Source organism: Seriola aureovittata, chromosome 19 (assembly GCF_021018895.1).
Source record: "Seriola aureovittata isolate HTS-2021-v1 ecotype China chromosome 19, ASM2101889v1, whole genome shotgun sequence".
NCBI classification, from domain to species: domain Eukaryota; kingdom Metazoa; phylum Chordata; class Actinopteri; order Carangiformes; family Carangidae; genus Seriola; species Seriola aureovittata.
In genome coordinates, this window is record NC_079382.1 from 10,002,956 (window position 1) to 10,023,474 (window position 20,519).

At 41.4% G+C, this 20,519-nt stretch overlaps 2 protein-coding genes across 8 annotated transcripts in view; one reads left to right on the forward strand and one right to left on the reverse strand.

Annotated features, from left to right (window-relative positions):
• Positions 1-989: 989 nt before the first annotated feature.
• fam228a (family with sequence similarity 228 member A) lies at positions 990-8,277 on the forward strand. Of its 3 annotated transcripts, none has more exons than XM_056404853.1 (9): positions 990-1,204; positions 1,471-1,556; positions 2,718-2,900; positions 2,974-3,051; positions 3,257-3,451; positions 3,551-3,631; positions 3,767-3,854; positions 4,406-4,562; positions 8,210-8,277. In XM_056404853.1, the coding sequence occupies exons 2-9, from the start codon at positions 1,473-1,475 to the stop codon at positions 8,253-8,255; spliced, it is 912 nt and encodes a 303-aa protein (XP_056260828.1). In that variant the 5' UTR covers positions 990-1,204; positions 1,471-1,472; the 3' UTR covers positions 8,256-8,277. The 3 variants fall into 3 exon arrangements, with proteins under 3 accessions (XP_056260828.1, XP_056260827.1, XP_056260826.1); XM_056404851.1 differs by lacking the exon at positions 8,210-8,277 and adding an exon at positions 4,707-5,150 and having other exon boundaries at positions 1,045-1,204; XM_056404852.1 differs by lacking the exons at positions 2,974-3,051; positions 8,210-8,277 and adding an exon at positions 4,707-5,150 and having other exon boundaries at positions 1,028-1,204.
• The window catches only part of itsn2a (intersectin 2a), a 36,997-nt gene continuing 21,455 nt past the window's right edge, over positions 4,978-20,519 (reverse strand). The window contains exons 17-40 of one of the 5 annotated variants that reach the window (XM_056404845.1): positions 19,768-19,848; positions 18,776-18,915; positions 18,153-18,579; positions 17,163-17,332; positions 16,910-16,970; positions 15,654-15,880; positions 15,522-15,562; positions 15,213-15,379; positions 14,947-14,980; positions 14,704-14,825; positions 13,357-13,453; positions 12,499-12,690; positions 12,216-12,260; positions 9,497-9,618; positions 9,271-9,377; positions 8,743-8,926; positions 8,491-8,589; positions 8,202-8,369; positions 7,788-8,000; positions 7,426-7,547; positions 7,252-7,334; positions 6,275-6,358; positions 5,981-6,154; positions 4,978-5,716 (exon numbers count right to left, since the gene is read on the reverse strand). In XM_056404845.1, the coding sequence (XP_056260820.1) occupies positions 5,565-5,716; positions 5,981-6,154; positions 6,275-6,358; positions 7,252-7,334; positions 7,426-7,547; positions 7,788-8,000; positions 8,202-8,369; positions 8,491-8,589; positions 8,743-8,926; positions 9,271-9,377; positions 9,497-9,618; positions 12,216-12,260; positions 12,499-12,690; positions 13,357-13,453; positions 14,704-14,825; positions 14,947-14,980; positions 15,213-15,379; positions 15,522-15,562; positions 15,654-15,880; positions 16,910-16,970; positions 17,163-17,332; positions 18,153-18,579; positions 18,776-18,915; positions 19,768-19,848 (3,312 nt within the window). In that variant the 3' untranslated portion in view covers positions 4,978-5,564. Of the gene's footprint in view, positions 5,717-5,980; positions 6,155-6,274; positions 6,359-7,251; positions 7,335-7,425; positions 7,548-7,787; positions 8,001-8,201; positions 8,370-8,490; positions 8,590-8,742; positions 8,927-9,270; positions 9,378-9,496; positions 9,619-12,215; positions 12,261-12,498; positions 12,691-13,356; positions 13,454-14,703; positions 14,865-14,946; positions 14,981-15,212; positions 15,380-15,521; positions 15,563-15,653; positions 15,881-16,909; positions 16,971-17,162; positions 17,333-18,152; positions 18,580-18,775; positions 18,916-19,767; positions 19,849-20,519 lie in introns of all 5 variants that reach the window. The other 4 variants (XM_056404846.1, XM_056404847.1, XM_056404848.1 and 1 more) reach the window with 4 other exon arrangements.

Here is a 20,519-nt window from a genome sequence, read left to right on the forward strand (position 1 = left end):
CAGGGCAATACACGCTGCCAACGAAGTCCACCAATCCATGTAGTCTCCCCCCTGTCCTGGACCCGGCAACGAAAAGAAAGAAAGCAGTGAAAATCCCAAGTTATGATCTGGCCAAGCCCTGCCCTGCCTTTACGCAGCTAATACCCAAACATTAAGTACTCGCATTCTCCACAGGTGTCGGGAGTGTGGCCGTGGAACACCTTGAAAGTGCACATCAGGTGTCAACGGGCTTATTAAGACCAGCAGAGTACAACTCTTTAACCCAGTGCACCTTATAGTAGCAGCTTTACAGGCCCAAGCAAGCTCCTCAGAAATAGACTTTCTGAAACTCTCTGAACTCACAGGGCTTACTTTGAATCTTTTTTGTTTAGAATTTAAAATACCAAATGGTCACCTAAATAAGCTACAACTTTTCGTTATTCCACGGATTTCTTTGAATATGAGTTGGGTGTCAGACGGGATCCCTTGTGATGTCATTAACTACTCTTTCAAATAACACATGTACTGATTGTCTCAGTGTCTAGAGGATGATATTTTCCGGTCTGTGAGTATATAGCCAACCACTCAGTCTGTCTAAACACACGTGAGTGTTAGACAAGGTAGCAATCACCCTGCCTAAAATAGATAGGACTATTGCTATTGTTATGGAGAATAATTAAGAACAAAAAAATATTTTGAAGTTTTATACGGGGAAAAATAAATAATTACAAGGTGAAAATTGTACGAGCTGTTAAATCTCTCAGTGCCGAATTTAAAATATATGTAATAATTTATGTTTTTGACCAATTATGTCATTAATTGTCGCTCCTGTCCCAAGAATTTCGGTCCATTAAGATTTTATTTGTGAAACTTTAAATTTGTTAAACAAAATGTATATAGATTGATATGCTTACATATGAAACGCCGCGTGCGTCCTGAGAACGTCTTTGCAGCGCGTGCTCGTCTCGGCTCGCTTGTGTGTGCCGGTGTCATGGCAACGGAAAACCTCCAGACGGTAGGACACCTGGAGGAGGCCTCTCCCCTCCGCTATCTCTCTCTCTCCCTGCAGGTTACTACCTCTGTTGACAGCTGAGGCAGGTCTGAGGGGGGAACAAGCAGTTGCCACTCTTAAAATGCTTCACGTTTTTAATGTGACGACCTTCAGACCGTAAACCAGGGATATTGTGTTTAATTTTTCGACCCAAACGTCCTCAAGTCAACAAAGGTAAGAAACCATAACACTGCGGTTGCGCCACAGGCTTAATTACTAAAGTAAAGGCACCGATTGGATTAGATTTAATTTAATTTCATGCAATATTGCTCTCCCACAGTTTGTAGCCCTTAAGTGATACAAATGTAGCCTGTTTAGCCTGTGGCACCAAGGGCTTTAGCTAATACACATATAGATTAAGATTTATTGGGGCCAATAGACCCATAACAAGCTAGTTATCATCACTGATGACTCAAAAGTATTTTTTTCTCATGATGCAGGGATGAGCCCTATCAAGAAGAAAGACACTGCCAGTGGCTTGATCACCTTCCACACACCATTTCCTGTCAGCCTGTTGAAACCAGAGGTAAGGAAAAACATGCAAGTGTCTCTTAATAAATGTATAAGTGCCACTAAAAACAAAAAAGATCTAAGTAATAGTCTTATAATGCAACTTTAAAACACCAACAACTTTTTATAATCATCTACATCAGGACTGCCACACACACACACACACACACACACACACACACACACACACACACACACACACACACACAGAGCCAACACTTGTCAGTTTACCACCCTGCCAAATTGATCAACCTCTAGCTATTGAAGAGCAATAAGGGTGAAGGTTTTCTGCTCAACAGTATGATATATAGATTTTTTTTCTCTCTCTTGCATGCACACTGCTGTTGCCCTTTCACAGAGTGAAACTGTGAACTCTTGCCAACTAATAATTTATCACCAGTCTTTTAATGTCAGAGAGGCTGTGTACCCTTGCCAGCCTGGATAGTTTGGCAGCGGGTACAATACCCGTCTGAATGCATGGCTGCCCTTCTTTCTGTCCTGTCCTGTCAGTACAGTGACATGTCTGAATGTACGATGCTGGAATCTTGATGCCTTAGCAAAGGGATTAATGAAAAAGGTTTCAAGTTATTGACAGACACATATTGTAGCTACTGTTATCAACATGGACAACAGAAAGAAAGTACATGGTGCTGGATCAGGTGAAATGCAAATGAACAATGCATCCAAATGCATGTACTGCACATTAAATCAAGATAGTACTACTAGTTCAGACAAACACATCAAAAGGCACAGCAAGGAAAGAAGCTGCCACCTTCGCGCTGATATCAAACCTTCTAAGTCATGCCAAAAAAATCTCCATACTGCTCTCACATACATGTTCTACCATACTGTATGTGTTTGCGTAACAGTGAGAAGCAGCTCGTGTTTCCAGGCAGTGATACGATCTGTCACTGCCTGTTGTGCTGGCTTTTGTTACCTTCTGTACAGCTACATGATTGTGTTTGGTCTGTCTGTGAGCTCGAGCTGGGATTTCCAGGAGTCAACAATCCACTTGTGGCTGTGCAGTTTGTTTTCACGCATTCTTGCATTCACAGTGGGTACACATGATTTCTGAAAATGAAACTGTACACTGCAAACCGGAACAACAACATGTTTTTAAATAGTTACAGATCATAGTTGATAAGCGTCCACAGAAGTGACTCTACTGGTGTTTCAGGAGTGCACGGCAGGTGTGAAGGACGCCACAGGGGCTAGGAAGTGGCCATCTCAGCCGAGTGTGATGCCGAGGAGCAGCAGTGGACGTGTAAGAGCAGGGGAAAGGGATGAAGCCTCGCCCTCTGGATCACAGCCCGGTGCCAAACAGGACTGGCCCTCTCACACCTCCCTAAGACAACTGCAGGTAGTGCACTCATCCACGAACATGCATACACAGAGAGGAGGTTACTTTTCTTACTGCATGTGTTGGCATTTAGACAAAGATGGAGGCTGAAAATCAACAGGCAAGAGAGATAATCAAACCTTTACTGGACACAGAAAATGGTTTTGTGAAGGTAAGATGCTTGTGGTTTCTATAGCTTTGCTGTTTTTGTGTTTAATGTGCTTACATTCTCTAACTTACGTTACTTTCAGTAAAATGATGCAGCTTTTTCCATATCTTGCTCTTCATGGTGTTACAAAAGAAAAGACTTTGAGTCGCAGGGAAACACATTGACCTTTTTGTAACTCCCATGTTGGCTTAAATGTGTCGTCATTGAGGAGTTGGAGAGGTTTCTGAGCCAAAGAGATGTCACACAGCTGAGGAGGAGGGAGCTGCTGCACAAGCGCTGGACTGAGCGTGTATGGTTTCCCCTCCAGAGGAGAGTGGAGGAACATGTGTCCAGCTGTAGCACTTTGGAGGTCAAGAGGCGCCAGAGCTTGTATAGTCGCTATCTCCAACACTGCAACACCAAGGTAATGCTGAAGCTCAGACTTTTTTTTGTGCTACTACAAAAATAAGCAAAGCTAACTAAAGAGATATATATTAATCTGACTACTGTCTTTCACCGTCAGGGTTTTGTGTTTCTTGAAACTTATGATCTAAAGGAGTACAATCCCTTTCTTCTCAACATCAAAAAGCCACAATACTTCAAGGTGATTTTTGTGACTTAAATATTTTACTCAATATTTAAAAAAAAAAAAAAAAAAAAAAAAAAAAACAGTTTTGGACATATTCACATATTTCAAATGTGTCCATTACTGACAATCTATTAACCACTCTATCGCCAGCTCAACACAGCTGACTTAAAGGACTCATTACACCTTCAGTTACATCAAAGACTGGAGGAAAAGAGAACAGCTCGTTCTTGTGAAGCAGGTATCTGGGTATTTTCCTTTTTTAACCAAAACGAAATTTCAGACTTAATGTGAATGCTTTGCTTTGAGTTTTGAACTGAGATAACTGTAGTGGCATTTTCTCTTAAATTTGGGGAAATTAAAGCAAAGCTATGTTACTTTTGAAAGATGTAATAACAAAATCTTCCTATTCCAAATGTATTCAAAGTATTCAAGTTGTATTCATAAGCATTTAAAGGCACCCTGTGCAATTCAAAACACTCAGGGGTTTGCCTTACTTGGTCTGGTATGACCAATAACTTATGGTGGCTAATGTTAGCTAGTGTTAGCAAACTTATATTGTGCTATAGAGAACATTAGTGAGTCATCTCCACATGTGCTACTGTTACATTACTTTAGCATTTTAGCTAAATGCTAAACAGTAGTTTTGCATGGATAATCATTAATGTCACTTGTAGCTTCCGCTACAGTCAACACAAATCATTGTGAATCCTTATTAGTTTTAAATCTTTAGACAGATTTGTGGTTTTTAATGACTCTTCAAATTATAAATTGGTTTCTGTTCTATCTTAGGATGTAAATACACAGGGAGACAAGCAAAGAAGCTACCTCACAGTGATCGTCCTCTCAGTGAGTCTGTGACACCTCAGGCCAGCACACCTCAACAGGCCTCATCCTCATCCAGAAAAACTCCAGTGGTGGATGAGGCTGAAAGAAGGAAGTTCAGCAGGTACGTATATACGGCATTAAGAGAATTAGTTTTATTTATAAACCATATTTTCTATAACACTAAGATATGCAACGACACCACAACATCAGCTAAGAATCACAGTAATAAGTTGTGTGTTAGAAGTAACGTAAGTGTCTCATCCAGGCTTGATTCGATACCTTACCACATAAATGCAACTGCCACACCAGATGGAAGGTGCCATCAGACCAGCTGTTGTTTCTCCACAAGTGGAAGTTTACAGCAACTTCAGTCCTTTCCTACGTTCAAATAAAATCCTTGTTTAACACACATCTTCACCTCGATTCGCTTTTAACTACCTCAGTTTTCCCAGGTACCCTACTTGAAAGTGTCAGGACTCTGGTAAACAAACAATGTGTTGAGAAAGTAGTAAAATCATTAAGCCACAACAAAGAAAAATGTTTACTGTATGTACCTTTTTATTCACGCCATTTTCAAGATTTAATGGCAGACTTGGTTACACCGCAGGGGTAACCGTTGACATTACATTGTACAATGGTGTGCAACAACGGGCAGGGTGAATGTATAATAGGGTATGTGAACACGTGTAGGACAGGCTGTATTCCCTCATTAAGAGTGAAATAGTATCATATACAAATTTGTATATATGATATAAAAATATTACATTTCGTAACCATTTAGGAAAACTTCCTGGTTACATTTTAAGGCATGGCAAATAAAGTATTGGCAATTCTGTTCACATTTTTGCTGATTTGATTGTAGCAAAAATTCCCTTTTCCACAATAAATTACTACTTCTGAGGATATTTCACCCGTTTCTCGCTCTACTTCCCTTTCTTTTTGAGGTCGCGTCTTGATGGCTCAGGGCAGAACGAGTAGCAGAATGGGTTTTTCGTTGCATCTCTTGCACTGCTACAAACAGGAACTTTTAGGCTTTTAAAATGTTTCTTCTAATGAAAAATGTCTCCTCATTGCTATGGAATGAAAGTCTGTGCCTGAGGGAGTGTTTGGGTGTGTGTTGTCCTCATTTGCTGGGCTCATAAAGCTGTAGGTCTAGTTTCACCCAAACCTCTCCAGTTGGGACTTCATGTAGTAGTAGGCGTCGGTTTGCAGCACCTTTGCTTTCCATCTCTTTCTTGATGGTTGCCACAGGAACTTCGGTCCGACCCAGGAAATCTGGAGATGCAGAAAACAGTCATTTAGTAAAACTGCAGAAATTAGTGCTTTTAAGACCATGTTTACAAACAGCTTCATGGGCTTTCAATATCTGAAACACACAGTCATGTCAGAAAGAGAGACACAACAAAACAAAAGCAATCATCAGAACCTCGCATCCAGTCAAGGATTATGTCTGTTCCATTGATTCTGTACTGACGGGACAAACTGCACAAAAGCTTTATAATCCATTATGTCTGAGTAAGCATCTCTTTATCCACTGACCATCTGGTGAGAACTGGTCTTTCTCGAACACAGTGATACACAGGACGTCCTGGTAGAGGTCTTTGATAAAGAACTGGCAGTTGAAGTTCCACTTGGGGTTCAGAGTGTCGCTGATGGGCCGGGAGGTGTAGCACTGAGCCCCCATGGTCAGCTCACAGTACGGGTTACTTTTACCTGGAGAGAAATAATGAGGGTTTTCAAATGAACTAGTCATTACTTTTGTAATACACACTGTATTAATATTTCTTTAAGAAATGGAACGCTGGACAGTCTTATCCCATCACAGAGCCTCACCATTGGGCTTACAGGCCTTGAGCTCCTGAGCTTCAGTGACAGTCACCAGCAAGCGGCCGATACCACTGGTTTTCAGGGAACGAGCTAAAACAAACACAGAGCCATTAGACATGAGCCTGAAACACACACGAGGCTTTGATTGTTGAAACAACTGATGTAGTGAATAATGTGTGGACAATATACACACAGGTGGTAAAAATGAGTAAGGGACTGTATACAAATTATTAGGGGAGGAGGATTATAGATAAGTTTTTTTGTGTTTATTTACTCACCCCATATTTATATTTTTATTTATATTCTGGATTGATTTTGAAAACAAAATCACATTCGCATTAACCTGTATGCCATACAACAGAAAATGTATCATAAAATTGTCTCATTACATTCAAGTTTAGCCTTTTTCTTAGTATCTCTTTATTCTAAAATTTGGAATATTCATCATTTTGTTGTATTAGCCATAATTTTGAAAATTGCTTATTCTACTAACATGTGCACTGATGCCATAGTGAAAATTATTTCATGAATATATTGTGTATTTACATTAGAATACACTTATCAAATTCTTTATATTCTGCCTTTTAGTTATAAAATGGTTAAATTAGTTGAATCAACTCACAACTATATGTGATATTAAGAGGAGAATATTGCTTTTTTTTTTTTTTTTTTTTTTAATTGAAATACAAGATCCCACCCTAATAATTTTCCTACAATCATACATTACATTACAACACTGTTACATACAGTGTTGCACTGTATGTGATTTTTTTTTTTTTTTTTGGTAACTAATTATTAAGGCAACAATCGATGTAATTAAATTTGGGTGTGAACGTGGACATTATGTTCATGTATCCCGTTTCACTGCATTCCAAGCTTTTGTTTACTGGTGCTAATGGAGATCACCTGCTCTGTGAGGACACTAGCTGAACACACTTTGTTCACTTAGTAGTTTCACTTAGGTGAAAAGTGACTGTGTTTACCTTGGTAAGCCTTCTCTCTCTTTTTCTTCTCAGTTTCTATGAAATGTTCAGATGCTGCCTTGATTTTCTGGACCCATGTTGTCCTACAAAAAAACAATAAACTTGTGAAAATTCCAGACAGACTAATTCGTTCTTTGCTGAAATTCATGCAGATGCCCGTGTGTGCCTGTGTACCTCTCGTTCAAGGTCTCAGTTTTGAGCGTGTAGACGCGATCGATGTGCGAGACATGGAAGAGTGGCTCGTCACTGGATGGGTCGGGAGGCATTTTCACCAAAACCTCATTTAGAAAAAGTGGCTGAAGAAGAAATAAAAGTGATGAATGAAGCACATACGCGCTGATGTCCTGAAAAGGAAAAATAATTAGGGGATACTCTCTAGATAATTATTACTAAAATGAAAAAGAAGAAATTAAACATTTCAAATTGTTATAAGCAGATTTTACCTATAAATAATTAAACCAACACAAGTAGCACTTTAACACCATGATTCATATTATATTCCTTTGTCCAAGAAGAGTGTCTAGCCTCTCGCTTACCGTTTTGTACATCTTCAGCTGTATGTTGGTCTTGGGGCTGAATAGCTTGTCTGGTCCTGAGGAGGAGAAGGGTTTGGCGCTGTGTGTGAGGAGAAGGAAATCATTGAAGAGGAAAGCCCACAGCTCCCTGCTGCTTTTGGTTTTGTACAGCCGACCGCTGTGCAGCAGCTTGCGAGGCCCGAGGCAGTTAGTCAGTGAATTGAAGACCAAGTGCTGAAAGTGAGACGGGGAGACAGTAAAGCATAACTGAGGCGAGATGTGGGAAAGGAAGCAAGTACAATAAAGTTGGTTTAGTGAAAAATGCTTCCTGGCTTTGCTGCTGTATGTGTGTATTTAGTTTGGTAACAGACAACATTAATTCTGATGTGAAGCAGAAGTTTAACTACAAAAAGAATCATATCTGAGTGTGTTTACCTCTATAGGTCCTTCACACTGGACGTGGCTCTGGATCCACTCCAGCCTGTCTGAGTTCTCCTTCTCCCTGACCCCCTCATTGACCTGAGAGCACAGCTCCTCAGCTCGCTCCAAAGCTTCTCTCAGGGGCCCGCGGTCTGCGTGGCCATCTGGGGTGTGCTCCAGGATCTGACCAACACGAAGATAAAAGGAGACAGAGAGAGAGAGAGATATTAATACAGACAAAGATTATCAGGAAGAAGTGGTGGGTGGGGAACATTATAATTAGACAGAGATATTTTCCACGTACATTCTTGATGAGCAGTGGGTACCGTGTGATCCTCTGCATGGGCTTGAGGAGGAAGCTGGACAGTGGCATTCCTTTACAGCGGTAGTTTGTGGCGATCTTCTGCTCAAGAGGATGCAGACAAGTGAGAGAGATGCACATACATATTTTATTGCCTCTTACAGAACCATTTAGTGTAAGCCCTCTCTGTTTTGTCCCTTTGTTTTTTTTATGTCAGTCCTATTTCATGATTCTACAAGATCCAAAACTTTGTACCTTGAGGAAGTCTTTAAAGTCGGGCTGGTTGTGGGTTTTGCTCTGCAGCAGGGCAGCGGCGTTGAGCTGACAGGAGCAGAAGCGGATGTAAGGCTGCAAGTGTGCGAGCTCCGACGCCAACAGGTCTCCTATCAGCTGAACCGGCATGTTCTCTCCTCCTGTCTTTTTCCGGACGCGCAGGGCCCTGGGACACAGATGTTGATGATGTGAAACACTTTAAAGATTTTTGTTATATCTTCAGGCGTCTGTACTAAGCCAGGCATGGAAGTGTCAAGTCTTGCATCTCTGACTCTCAGCTCATGTAGACGTGTGTGTGTGTGTGTGTGTGTGTGTGTGTGTGTGTGTGTGTGTGTGTGTGTGTGTGTGTGTGTGTGTGTGTGTGTGTGTGTGAATACTGGCTGAACTGTCTAAATTAATTTGAATAGATCAAGAGTAAATCTGCAGACTTCATAGTTGCAGGAAGCAGAAAAGATTAAAGACATTAAACAGAATCCTTAATGGTGTGTGTGTGTGTGTGTGTTTTCCTACTTGAGCAGTTTGGTGTTACACATAATCAGCTCCCTCCAGTTAACAAAGATCACTGCCATCTCAGCTTCTGTTAGACGGCCTGACTCAGACATGGGTTTGTAGAAAACCTGAGATGCATAAACATACACAAACAAGTAGAGACAGAAACAAGATCAGTGTTTCAAATTCCAGAGAGAAGCTGACAATTTGTAAATATCCCAGAATGTTTGGGCGTGTGTGTGTGTACCTCTAGTACCAGCTCCAGGTCCTCCACATAGGTCTCCTCAGTCTGGATGAGCTCATGGATATAACCCTGTCTCTTCCTCTCCTGAGGGGTCATGGTGTCCAGCGTCATCAGGTCGGCACACCCTATAGTGCACACACACATGCCCATGCAAACAAACATACATGCAGGCAGGCATGCATCCATGCACAAACACACCAGTAGCATGTGCGCGGCAAACACACATACAACTTTTCTGTCAATCACTCACATGGAGAAAATCCGATAAGCACTATTGTAGAAAACACTACAGACATCAGCATGTTAAAATCTCCCTTTATTATCAGTTCTATGATATTTTATTTACATTTAATGCACAAACAAGAGTGAGGCACATTGTACTTGCAGTACAAGAACTTAAGGAACATACCAGGCAATGCTTACACTAACAACACTGCTACCGAGGACTCTGGATTAAAGAAAAATGAAGCACCTTTCAAGCGCTCACTCCAAATGATTGCATAGGTGTAAATTAATAAAGTAGCTAATGCTTGAGTGAAAGAGCAGTGGAAGACTTTGTTGGTAGTTCAAGTCTTTGAGGTTCAAACTTGGCAAAGATTGGATGTAAATGTCAGCTGTGTCGTTTTCTCTGAATCTACTCTCAACGGATGGTATGCTAATATCTTGTGTTTTTTTGCTGGTGATATTACAGTTCAGTACAGGATGAGTCTCGATGTTAAATACTTGGAAGCATTAATAAATGGAAGAGCGCATAAGAAGTGATAATAACATAATCGGTTAGTTTTAATTAAAGCAATGTGTTAGCAAGCAGCAATCAAGGTTACTGGTGATTTAAGCAACAGTGAGTTTTCACATTGGTCCATTTTAACAAGGTTTAAAGTTGTTAGTGCAAGAATGAATGACCCTGTTAAAAAAAACTCTCATACTGATTCATAGCCACGATTTAGAAAACTAAATGACTTCAGTCTGATGCCATTTACATATTATTTTCATTATACTGTGTAACCAAACTCTTATGGTTGATATTTCCATTAATCTTTAGCAAAACTACACTTTCCATGCTATTGTATCAGAGGGACAAAAGCCTCTACAACTCATGTCTAGCTGCCTCTGCCTCGCTCCCTCGGTTAATTAGTTAATTAAAGAAACATCAAGGGAAACACAGGAGAGGAGAGAGCGAGGGGGGTAAGGGCGAGAAATTAATGCCTAATAGGAAAAGACAGAAGAGGAAATTTAAAGAAGAGCAGGTAAAAGAAGCAAAAAAAAGGGGGATTAAAAAGAAAAAAAGAAGAGGGGCACAGAACACCACAGTCCTAAACGAGTGAGATAGAAAGCGCAGAGCTGGGCTGTTCTTGCTGGCGGCTGGGCTTCCTGTTGCGACAGGGCAATTCGGATTGGCTCAGACAGAAGGGGTGAGGAAGAGGAGGAAGAGGAGGAGGTAGAGGAGGAGGAGGAGGAGAGAGGAAAGCCAGCATTACTGTCCTACAGAGGAAAGAAAAAAACAGATGAAGTGGAGGAGCGGGAGGGGGAGATGAGTGAGATGAAGGAGAGATGGAGAGACAGCAGACATTAATATAGTTTTAATATTAATGCTGGACTCTTACATGCAGGTGCATTAATAATGCATTTCTGGAAATGTAAATGTTATTGCTAGTCGTATCAGCTGGAGCATGATCATAATTTCTTACATTGCATTTCTGTAAAGAAGCGCAGACCTCGTGTACTGGGGTGTGTATAAGTCAGAACGTGTTCATTAGATTTCAGATTTCATTGCATTTAGTGTCTGTGGCTTTAACAAATTTACAATAATTAAACGTCCATCGTGTTCACTCTTATTAACAGAGATCCACTGCAGTGAGGGGAACATGCAAGCTATGAATACTAATTCAAATACAAACCTCCTGCTTCAAAAGGGCCTTTTTTTAAATTTCTGACGAGCTATGTGCGAATCAGCAGTGAATATACGAGTGAAATCACACCGACCCCGACAGTGAAGTGATCACTGTATTGTATGCATTGTATTTCCCAGTGAAAATGAAGCTTCAATTTCCAGAAATGTGACTGATTGGGAAAAGAAAATGAGCCAGTTTTGTTGATCCAATGATTTGTTGGCAAGGTTTGTTAAAAAGAATAGTTAGCCATTTGGGGAAATGCCTCTATTCACTTTCTTGCTGAGAGTTAGATGAGAAGATTGATGCCACTGTCTGTTGGTCTGTTAAATATGCAGCTACAGCTAGGAGGTTGTTATATGGCGGTTAACTTAGCATAAAGACTGGAAACAAGTGAAAACAGCTAGCATTGTTAGCTAGCCTCATTACTTTTTTTTCAGATTTTTATTTTACTTTTTACCTTCAGACGGAGCCATGCTAACACTTTCCCACTGGTTTACACTAAGCTAAGCTAAGCTAAGCTAAGCTAACTGCCTGCTAGCTGCAGCTTCATATTCAAGACACAGCGCTATGAGCGGTATCGATCTTCTCATCTAACTCTTGGCAATTCCCAAAATGTCAAACTGTTCCTTTAAATGATTCTGAACCCTCTTAAACTTAAAAGGCCTAATCCATTATGTTTGCTCAAATTGGAAATTTTACATTTAACTTTATTTCAATAATTATTACACTAACAATATGTCGAGGATTGAGCCCTTTAAGTGCCTGTGTTAGTGACTATGTTCACCAGTGTTCCCTCAGTGATTGGCACAAACCAACTATTTTACGCTTACCGTCAGTCTCTCCATGCTCTGACATGGACAAGGAATCTACTGTACCTGAAGTGAGCCAAGTCAACCAATGAGATTTTTTCAGCAGGATGATAGAAGTTTGTTTTCTACAGCTGATAAACATGTTTTATCAGTTTCCACAAAGTGCGATTCCTCCCCCAGCACTCCCACAATAATTCCAAATGAAATGTTTGAATTATTGATATTCTCTCAAGTGGTATGACAGAAAAACAGGGTCTGTCTGAGGAAAAGTTAAAGCAGAAAACAAAACCGAAAGTTTACTCACATTGCTGGCTGGGGTCTGACTCTGTTGTCATCTTGACATAATTGGTGGGCAGCAGGCCTGTGACTCCATTGGCTTCTCCCTTCCACCAGTCAGGGTTTGTCTTGTCCAGGATGCTGATCAGCTGACCCTTGGAGAAGCTCAGTTCATCCCGATTGGCAGCAGTGTAGTCGTACATCGCGATAACTTGGCACACTGAGGGATCAGGGCCACAAAAGGTGTGTTATTAAAGGCTGTGAAATCTTATTTTCTCAATCGAAGAAAATATACCCTCCTCGTGGGTGGTAATAAATAATAACAACTAAGACGTTTTTTAAAAACTTTAACTGTTTGTGTTCAGCCATGAATATTCAATGTTACAAATAAATACTTTAGATGTGAAGCCTAGTTTCAGGGGCTTTAAGAAGTGAGTGTTGATCAATAGGATGTTTCACCATAGGCAGAACTGAATTTAAAAAAAAAAAAAAAATCAATCTATTGAAAATTTCAAGACTTTTTTTATGGAATTATAAAATCTTGTTAGGAGCGTGTCTACTGATATTTGTTAACTCATCAAAGTTAATCACTTACGGATACATGACACTAATTTAATAGCATTCGCACCTCTCTTGTTTCATGCATGAATTCATATTTCATGTAATTACGTAATTTAAAAACGTGGAACACGGAATCACAACCACAGTGATTGGCAGGATTGGCAGGTCAATTGTAGCCTAGAAAGATGAATGTGATTCTGAATTTTCACTTGGTTATGTATTACAGTAACCCAGCAATCCAAATAAAAAATGTGGAGAAAAACTAGACGGATCGTGCTCGCTCATCACAAACAGGACATCGTGTTCAGAGTGTGTCAGCCATCACCTGGCAGAGGAGAGGGAGAGGACTTGCTGCTGGAGGGACCCAGGAGCTTGACGTGAGAGGAATGAAACCAGCCCCTCTGCCGCTTCTTACCCCGAGCCTGGAGGGAAAAGGGCGCGTGAGAGTAAATCAATCTCCTGCCAGTTCGCGCCTGAATTCTAAGTCGAGAGATGAATTGATGAATCGATTTTTTTGGGGCACAGAGCTGAACCTTAAAAAATCTTAGCAGTGCAAACAACAATTTATACTGAACCATGATGGATCATTAGAGGAAATATATGTTCACGGCCTTCATAGATCCAGCCAAAGTTTAGCCTCAAGTCTGTGGAATGACCAAAGGATTGCTGTTCAACCTCTCTTCCTACTTGACCAAGCTTTAAAAATATATATATATGTATATATAGCTTAGCATATTCATTACTGAGGACAGTGTACAATTTGTCAAAACTGTGGTGTCATTGAACAAAGCTGTTTAAATTTTGACTGTCTTGTCTGAGCTGTTCACCCCTTGCTGGTAACGTGGCCCAGCTCTCTCATTACTGTACATTCAAGAAGAGCTGTAACCAGAGCTACAGCTGCAGCCTCAGCACAAAACAAGCTCTAAGGATTGACCTCGCACTTCTGTAGACATATGACCTATAGACACCCCTGTTATTACTCCTGTAACCTCCTGTAACCTCCTGTCCAACTCTCACCAGCTCCTCATTGATCTGACAAGTCAGCAGATACAAACACATTGACAGTATCAGCTGTGATCAACTTCTTCACTCAAATGCTTTTACTTTCTATGTACTTCTAACTCATAGGTTAAACCTAAACAGGCGAACAAGCAACGATGGCTTCAAATAGCAATTATATTCCATTATCAATTAATAAATAATTTTGTCTATAAAATGTGAGACATTTTCCCGAACCTAAAGATGACGTCTTCAGATGACGGGTTTTGTCTGAATGTATCTAAACATATAAGCAAGTATTGAAATAGTATTTTCTGCCTAACGCATCGATTCATCAGCTAGTAGTTTCAGGTCTAATGGCAAAAACATTTTCATGACAATTCACATCATTTTTGTCACATAATTCTGGATGTTAGATTCAGTTTCCTACACACAGAGACAGAAAGGGCCTGAGATGGGAAAGTGGATATTTAAGTATTTTCCTAAGGCGATTTTAGAGAACTGCTGCGTCACGGATCGACACAGTTGACCTTTGAGCCAAGGTAAAAACTTTGTTACTAAAATGTTAAAGGTTTAGCAGTTAACATTATTCTTTTATTTTTGCTTCTAAAGAAAAGAAAAAAAAAAAGACTGCTGTAATTACACTAGAGCCCCCAAGGCTTCAGTGACTTACCTGCAGTTCCCCGAGCCACCAGCCGGTGGAGTTCTTGGCCAGGACCACGATCAGTTGCCCTGGAGACAGATGCAGCTGATGCATCGTCGGGGTGACGGTGGTGGTGACTGCCTGGGCAATCTCTGTTAACCAAACAGAGAGAGTCAACGGTGGATTTAGATCTGGTAGATGCGGAGAGAATCACAGTTAATCAGCAGTTTCGGTCCTCGTGCATGTGTGTGATGTGTATGCGCTTGTTCTCACCAGGCTTCTTGGCTGGAGCTCCAGGTCTTGACACCTAAATTAGTGAAGTGGTCGTAAAGCACATGTTTAACAACCGAGTAACTGTTTTGTACAACAGAGTGTCAAATAACTGTAAATTCTCATCACAGTTTTCCAAATATCCTTCTTTTGTTTTACTAACAATAGAAAAAAAAAACACAAAACATTATCATGCAGTTAATTAGCTGACTAATCTTTACACCTCTGTTTAATATACAATAATTACACAAAGACACCAGTTCTCTCACCTCTGGCTCAACAGGTCGGACATAGTTGGAGGGGAACACCCCTGTCTGGTCCCCGATACATCCTCGCCACCACTCTCCTTCTCTCTCCGTCACCATGACAACATCCCCCTCAACAAATGTCAGGTCCCCCATCTCTGGGCTCTCATACGTGTACAAGGCCACGTACTCTGATTAGGATTAAAAACGAGGAACATATAAGTTAGTGTGTGAGTGAAGCCGTCACTGAGACAGCTGTAAAATGACTCGCAGCTCATTATGATTAAATACACAGAATAGACCTTTTATTTCTTACAGATAAATTAAACTTACCCTCTAACTGAACAGAGTCAGATGTGTCAAAAGCGTCCACACTACAACGGGAACGACACACAGTTAAGTCTTACATTCAACTACAATTTTACATCAAAGAGAATGTGTCTGTTGTCATGTGTGTATTCGTACTCTGTACTGCCACCTGTCTCCAAAGTGACATAGTTTTTGGGGAACCATCCCTGCGTCCCATTGAGCTGTCCCAACCACCACTCGTCCCTCTGCTGCAGCACGCTGATGATGTCACCCTGTGAGAAGCTCAGCAGCACAGTGATTGCGTCACCGGAGGAGAGGTTGAGGTGAGTTTCTGAGGTGGCTGACCACGAGGAGACGGCACGAGCCAGCAGAGAGACCGAGGACTGAGGAGTGAGATGAGAGGAGCAGCGCGGCTTCAGCATCAGTTACAACTAAACAATTCATTTCTAGAATCAGTTACATATTTATAGATCAACTCGGAATATCGCTGTAACTTCACCTGACTCTTTTAGACCATGAGACGTAACCTACAAATGTCAGACCTACTAACACTGATGTCATCAATGGGGAACGGGAGATCTGTAAATGTCTGTGTGACCCGCAGAGAGAGAGAGAAACTCCCAGTGGAGAAGGACTATAAATACACAGCCATGCTGCTGTTGAAGTGTTTGTGTTCGTGTCTCTTCGGCACTGTGTGTACCCCAGCCAGACCTAGTTCCTTGGCCGCCAAAGCCAGTTTATAGCCCAGATATAGTACGAAGACAGAGATCACCACACTAACAGGAAATCCAGCAAAGGTCAGGAATTAGTCTCACAAAATAGCAAATTACAAGCCAACTGCCGGTTTTTAAACCCAAACTCCAGATTATCTGGAAACTAATGAAATTATTTATGATAATTTTCCAGCAGCAGATGTGAAATGACAGAAGGGATGTATGTAAAATAAATGGTAGTATGATACAACTTAACGAGGCTAGCTCCGAGGTCTTTCAGTTGGTCCGTCTTTTTACTTCATCCAATACTTTGGTTTGTGATCAGATACATGCATCAACCTTGTTGTACTTTATGTTTGGTGCTAATTAGCCAACTTTATCTTTCTAACACACTCAACTAAGATGGTAAACTTGGTTTATAGCTGCTGCACATTAGCATATTGTAAGCATTTACGTCAAGTCGACTGTGCCTGTAGACTCTCTTGTTGTCTTTTAATGTGATGTCTGATGACAGATTATATATAGAAACCCTCAGAACAAATGACTCCCATGTTGCTCCTGAATAAAACGTGGTTTCTTCCTGAAACAGCAACAAGACGAGCAACAAGCTTTTGATTTTGCTGCTGAGGTAGGTCACAGAAAAGTTTAGCTGTCCATTAAAAACATTTTAGAGAGAACTTCACCGGCTTTCCTCCGTACCTGAGAAGCGTCTGATTGGGCAGGAGCAGTGTTATCGCCTGTTGCCTCCCCATCTGGGACTCTGGGAAACAGGAGGTACAAAGTGTGAGGGAAGGAGAAAGCAGAAGAATAAAAACAACCGAACAGTAGTTTGGCATAAATTACAATGCCCAAAGTGACTATTACAGATTAGCAGTCAGTGAAAACGCTCAAAACTGTTCTAGCTTTAGTGCTGAGACACTGAAACATCAGACAGAGAAGGTCTGTGTGTTACCCTATGATAAGTGGTGGTGGTGGACAGGACGTTTTTCCAGGCGAAGTAGAGGCAGTCTCAGAGGTGGAGAGTGTGGGACATTTCTCTGCGTAACTCTGGGGGAACCAGCCCCTGTTTCCGCGGTAACTCCCGCACAACCAGCCAGGTTCACCGACAGTGTGTTCATCCACCTGCATCATGGAAAACACTTTTTAATTGCACTTAATCACACATAACGAGGTGATGATGATAAACATGGTGTTTCCCCACTGCAGTCGTCCTTTGGACCAATCAGGAACAGTTACTATTACACAGCAACAACACACAACCACAGTGGTCCAGTGGGCTGTGAACAGTCCTGGGTGCATGCATTTTGAGACAAACCACTGGTTTCTGGCTGTGATCGCTGCACAATGACATTTTGCACTTTACACACCATCTGCTTGCAGCACTGTCGTTTTTTTGATTCGGGGCAGATTTGACAACATTTTGTTTTCAATTGACCTTGTTTGTTCCTGTCCTGTTGCTGTGTTGTGGACCTTTGCCAGCCCACACCTTCCCATTGCTTGACTGAGCTGGGTTGGCAGTTGAGGGCGGTCTATCAGGCTACTCATTAGTGCGCTTATTGAGGAAACACAGTGATAAACTAGTGATAGTCTGGGTTATCTTCATGTGAGATGACAAATTCTATATCTAATGTAAAATTGTCTTGGGTAAACCTATGTTGGGAACAGTTCCCACAAATCTTCCATTGGACATGTGTATGGATCCTTTTTAATCAACATCTAAAAAGTTGGCGTAGTAAAAGTAAAAGAGGTTAAATTAAAAAACTGAATGAGGATTATCAAAGACAAGAATTCTGGGGAATACTTTGAAAACAAAACGCTGAAATATTTATGTGACAGAAATACAGCTAAAACAGCCCACCTCTGTATCTACGGGTAAATGTCTGAATCTGTGAGTCAGACATCTGCAGTGTGTGTGTTTACAGTACGAGTGTGTGTCTCGTACCTCTATGGGACAGTCTGCGTCTATACTCAGCTCGTCTGCGTTGCGGGCAACAAACGAGTACAGCGCTTTATACATGGTCAGCTTGAACGATCGCTCAGCCACCAATACCGGGTGCTGTCCTCCTCTTTCCAGCTCCTCTTTCCTCCTCCTCTCCTCCTTCTCCTCCTCTTTCCGTTTCCTCCTCTCTTCTTCCTCCTCCTTTTTCCTCTTCTCCTCCTCCTCCTCCTCCCTTCGTCTTCTCTCCTCTTCCTGCGCTTTCTCCTGGGCTGCTCGGAGGCAGCTCTGCGCCTCCCTCTCCTCCTCCTCCCTCTGTCTGGCCCTCTGCTCCTCCAGGAGCCTCCTCTGCCGAGCCTCTTCCTCTTCCTTCTCCCGCTTCTCCTGTTCCCTCCGCTCTTGCTCTCTCCTCTCTTGCTCTAGCTTTTCCTGTCTGTGGGAAGTAAATTTGACTTTTTAAAATCTTCTGAAGCATAAAACAGCGACAGAGAGAACATGCGTTTTATTGGAAATGAAGTTCACCGCAAAAATCTGCAGAAACAAAAGCAGATTCAAGTCATGGATCATGCAGAGTAATCTGCTGCATGCACCAAACAAAGATGAATAGAAGTCACATGTCTCACGCTCACCTTGCTGCCTCTTCTTCCTCCCTCCTCCTCCTCTCTCTCTCCTCCTCCCTGCGTCTCTGCAGCTCCCTCAGTTTCTCCTCTTTGACTCGGTACAGGTCGTCCAGGACAGCCTGCTGCCTCACCTGCTTCTCCCTCAGCTCCTGATGCAGTCGCCGCATATCCAATACATCACAGGGGAATAAAGACACAAGCATCAACCAGCAGAACAACTGTCGTAATCAGTCACAACAACTGAATGCTGGCTTTAATTCTGCTCCAATCACAAAGCAGCTATTTGAAGCTGATGTACAGTAGTGTATATAGACTTTATACTCAATCCATAGAAGGCAGTACATGATATATCATATGTGGTGGTTTAAAAGTATTTGATCCAATAGTAAAAATAGCCCATAATCATTCCAAATAAAACTGATGTAAAAAAAATAAATAAATAAAAAAATAACAAAAACTTGCAGAACTTCACAGAAACATGCAGATATGTGTTCATACACTGATCAGCCACAACTTTAAAACAGGTAACTGTGGAAAAATAAGTTTTAAATCACATTATTCTACAGATATAACCCGATCAGCCACAACATTAAAACCAGTTACCTGTTTTAATGTTGTGGCTGATCGGTGTTGTATATAAGCCGAGATCATTTTTTTCTCTTTCTAACGCTGTGTGTGTGTTTTACCCTCAGGGTGCATCCTGTTTACACAGAAAACACAGGCTAGAACAAATCCCACGGAGAGAAACAACAACAAGAATAAAAAAAGGAAGATGTACCAAAGCAGAGCTCCGTTTAAGAATGAGTCCAAAGACAAAAAAAAGCAAAGATGCGCGAACAGGTTGAATCATCACAGGATGAAAACGAAACAAAGATTGGAAAATTGTGGTGTAAGGAGAAAGCAAGAGGTGAGTGAAAAAAATAAATAAAATAAGGAGGGGTGATGAAAAGGATTACGTAGTGGGAGGTGAAGAGAGGGAGACATAGAGGAAGAAGGATAACCTTGATGAGAAGGAAGAGCTGGCTGAGGCAGGCCAGCAGAGACAGAAGGCCCCGCAGGACACAGTCATCCATATCCCCAAGCTATGAAAGAAGCACACAGTGTGATGACGGAGGGAGGGAAAGGGGGATGGACAGAGGAAGAGGCATCACAAGAAAAAGGAATTAATGCACAAGCAGAGAAAAGAAGAACACCCAGTAAGCAGGAAGCAGAGGAAACAGAGAGGGAGGAGAGAAAGACAAGGGTTAAAAGCTTTAAAAAGCAGTTAAGAAATAAAAACAGTTGAACTGGGGGAAAAGAGAAAGAGCAATGCTGCAATTATTAGTTTCAGATTGATGACAGATTGTGAGCGGGCATGACATCATTCTTCACAGGCCAGCGAATGTGTGTATCCGAGCCTCCAGTGTGTGAGCAATAATGGTTGGGTATCAGGGTTTTCTTTGCCAGAGGGGTGAAACTCTAGAGTTACTGTGACCAAGATTTCGGAGCAGCACTTTAAAACTCCCTGTTTTTGTTCTACTTCAATAAAGCCTGCACTGAGGCAGAGAGAAAAAAAAAACTTGCCACAAATCAGCTTCTGAAAAATATTAATGTCAAGGCTTCACCATACCAAAGTTTACACCATCACAGTGTAACTTGTGAGGAAGTTTAAACTCTGAATACTCACCATTTGCAAGCTAGAACATTTTTAGATGCTTCTGAAATGCTTTTATTTTCTTAAAGTTCCCAGCAGCCATTTGTTTGCATCGTTTTT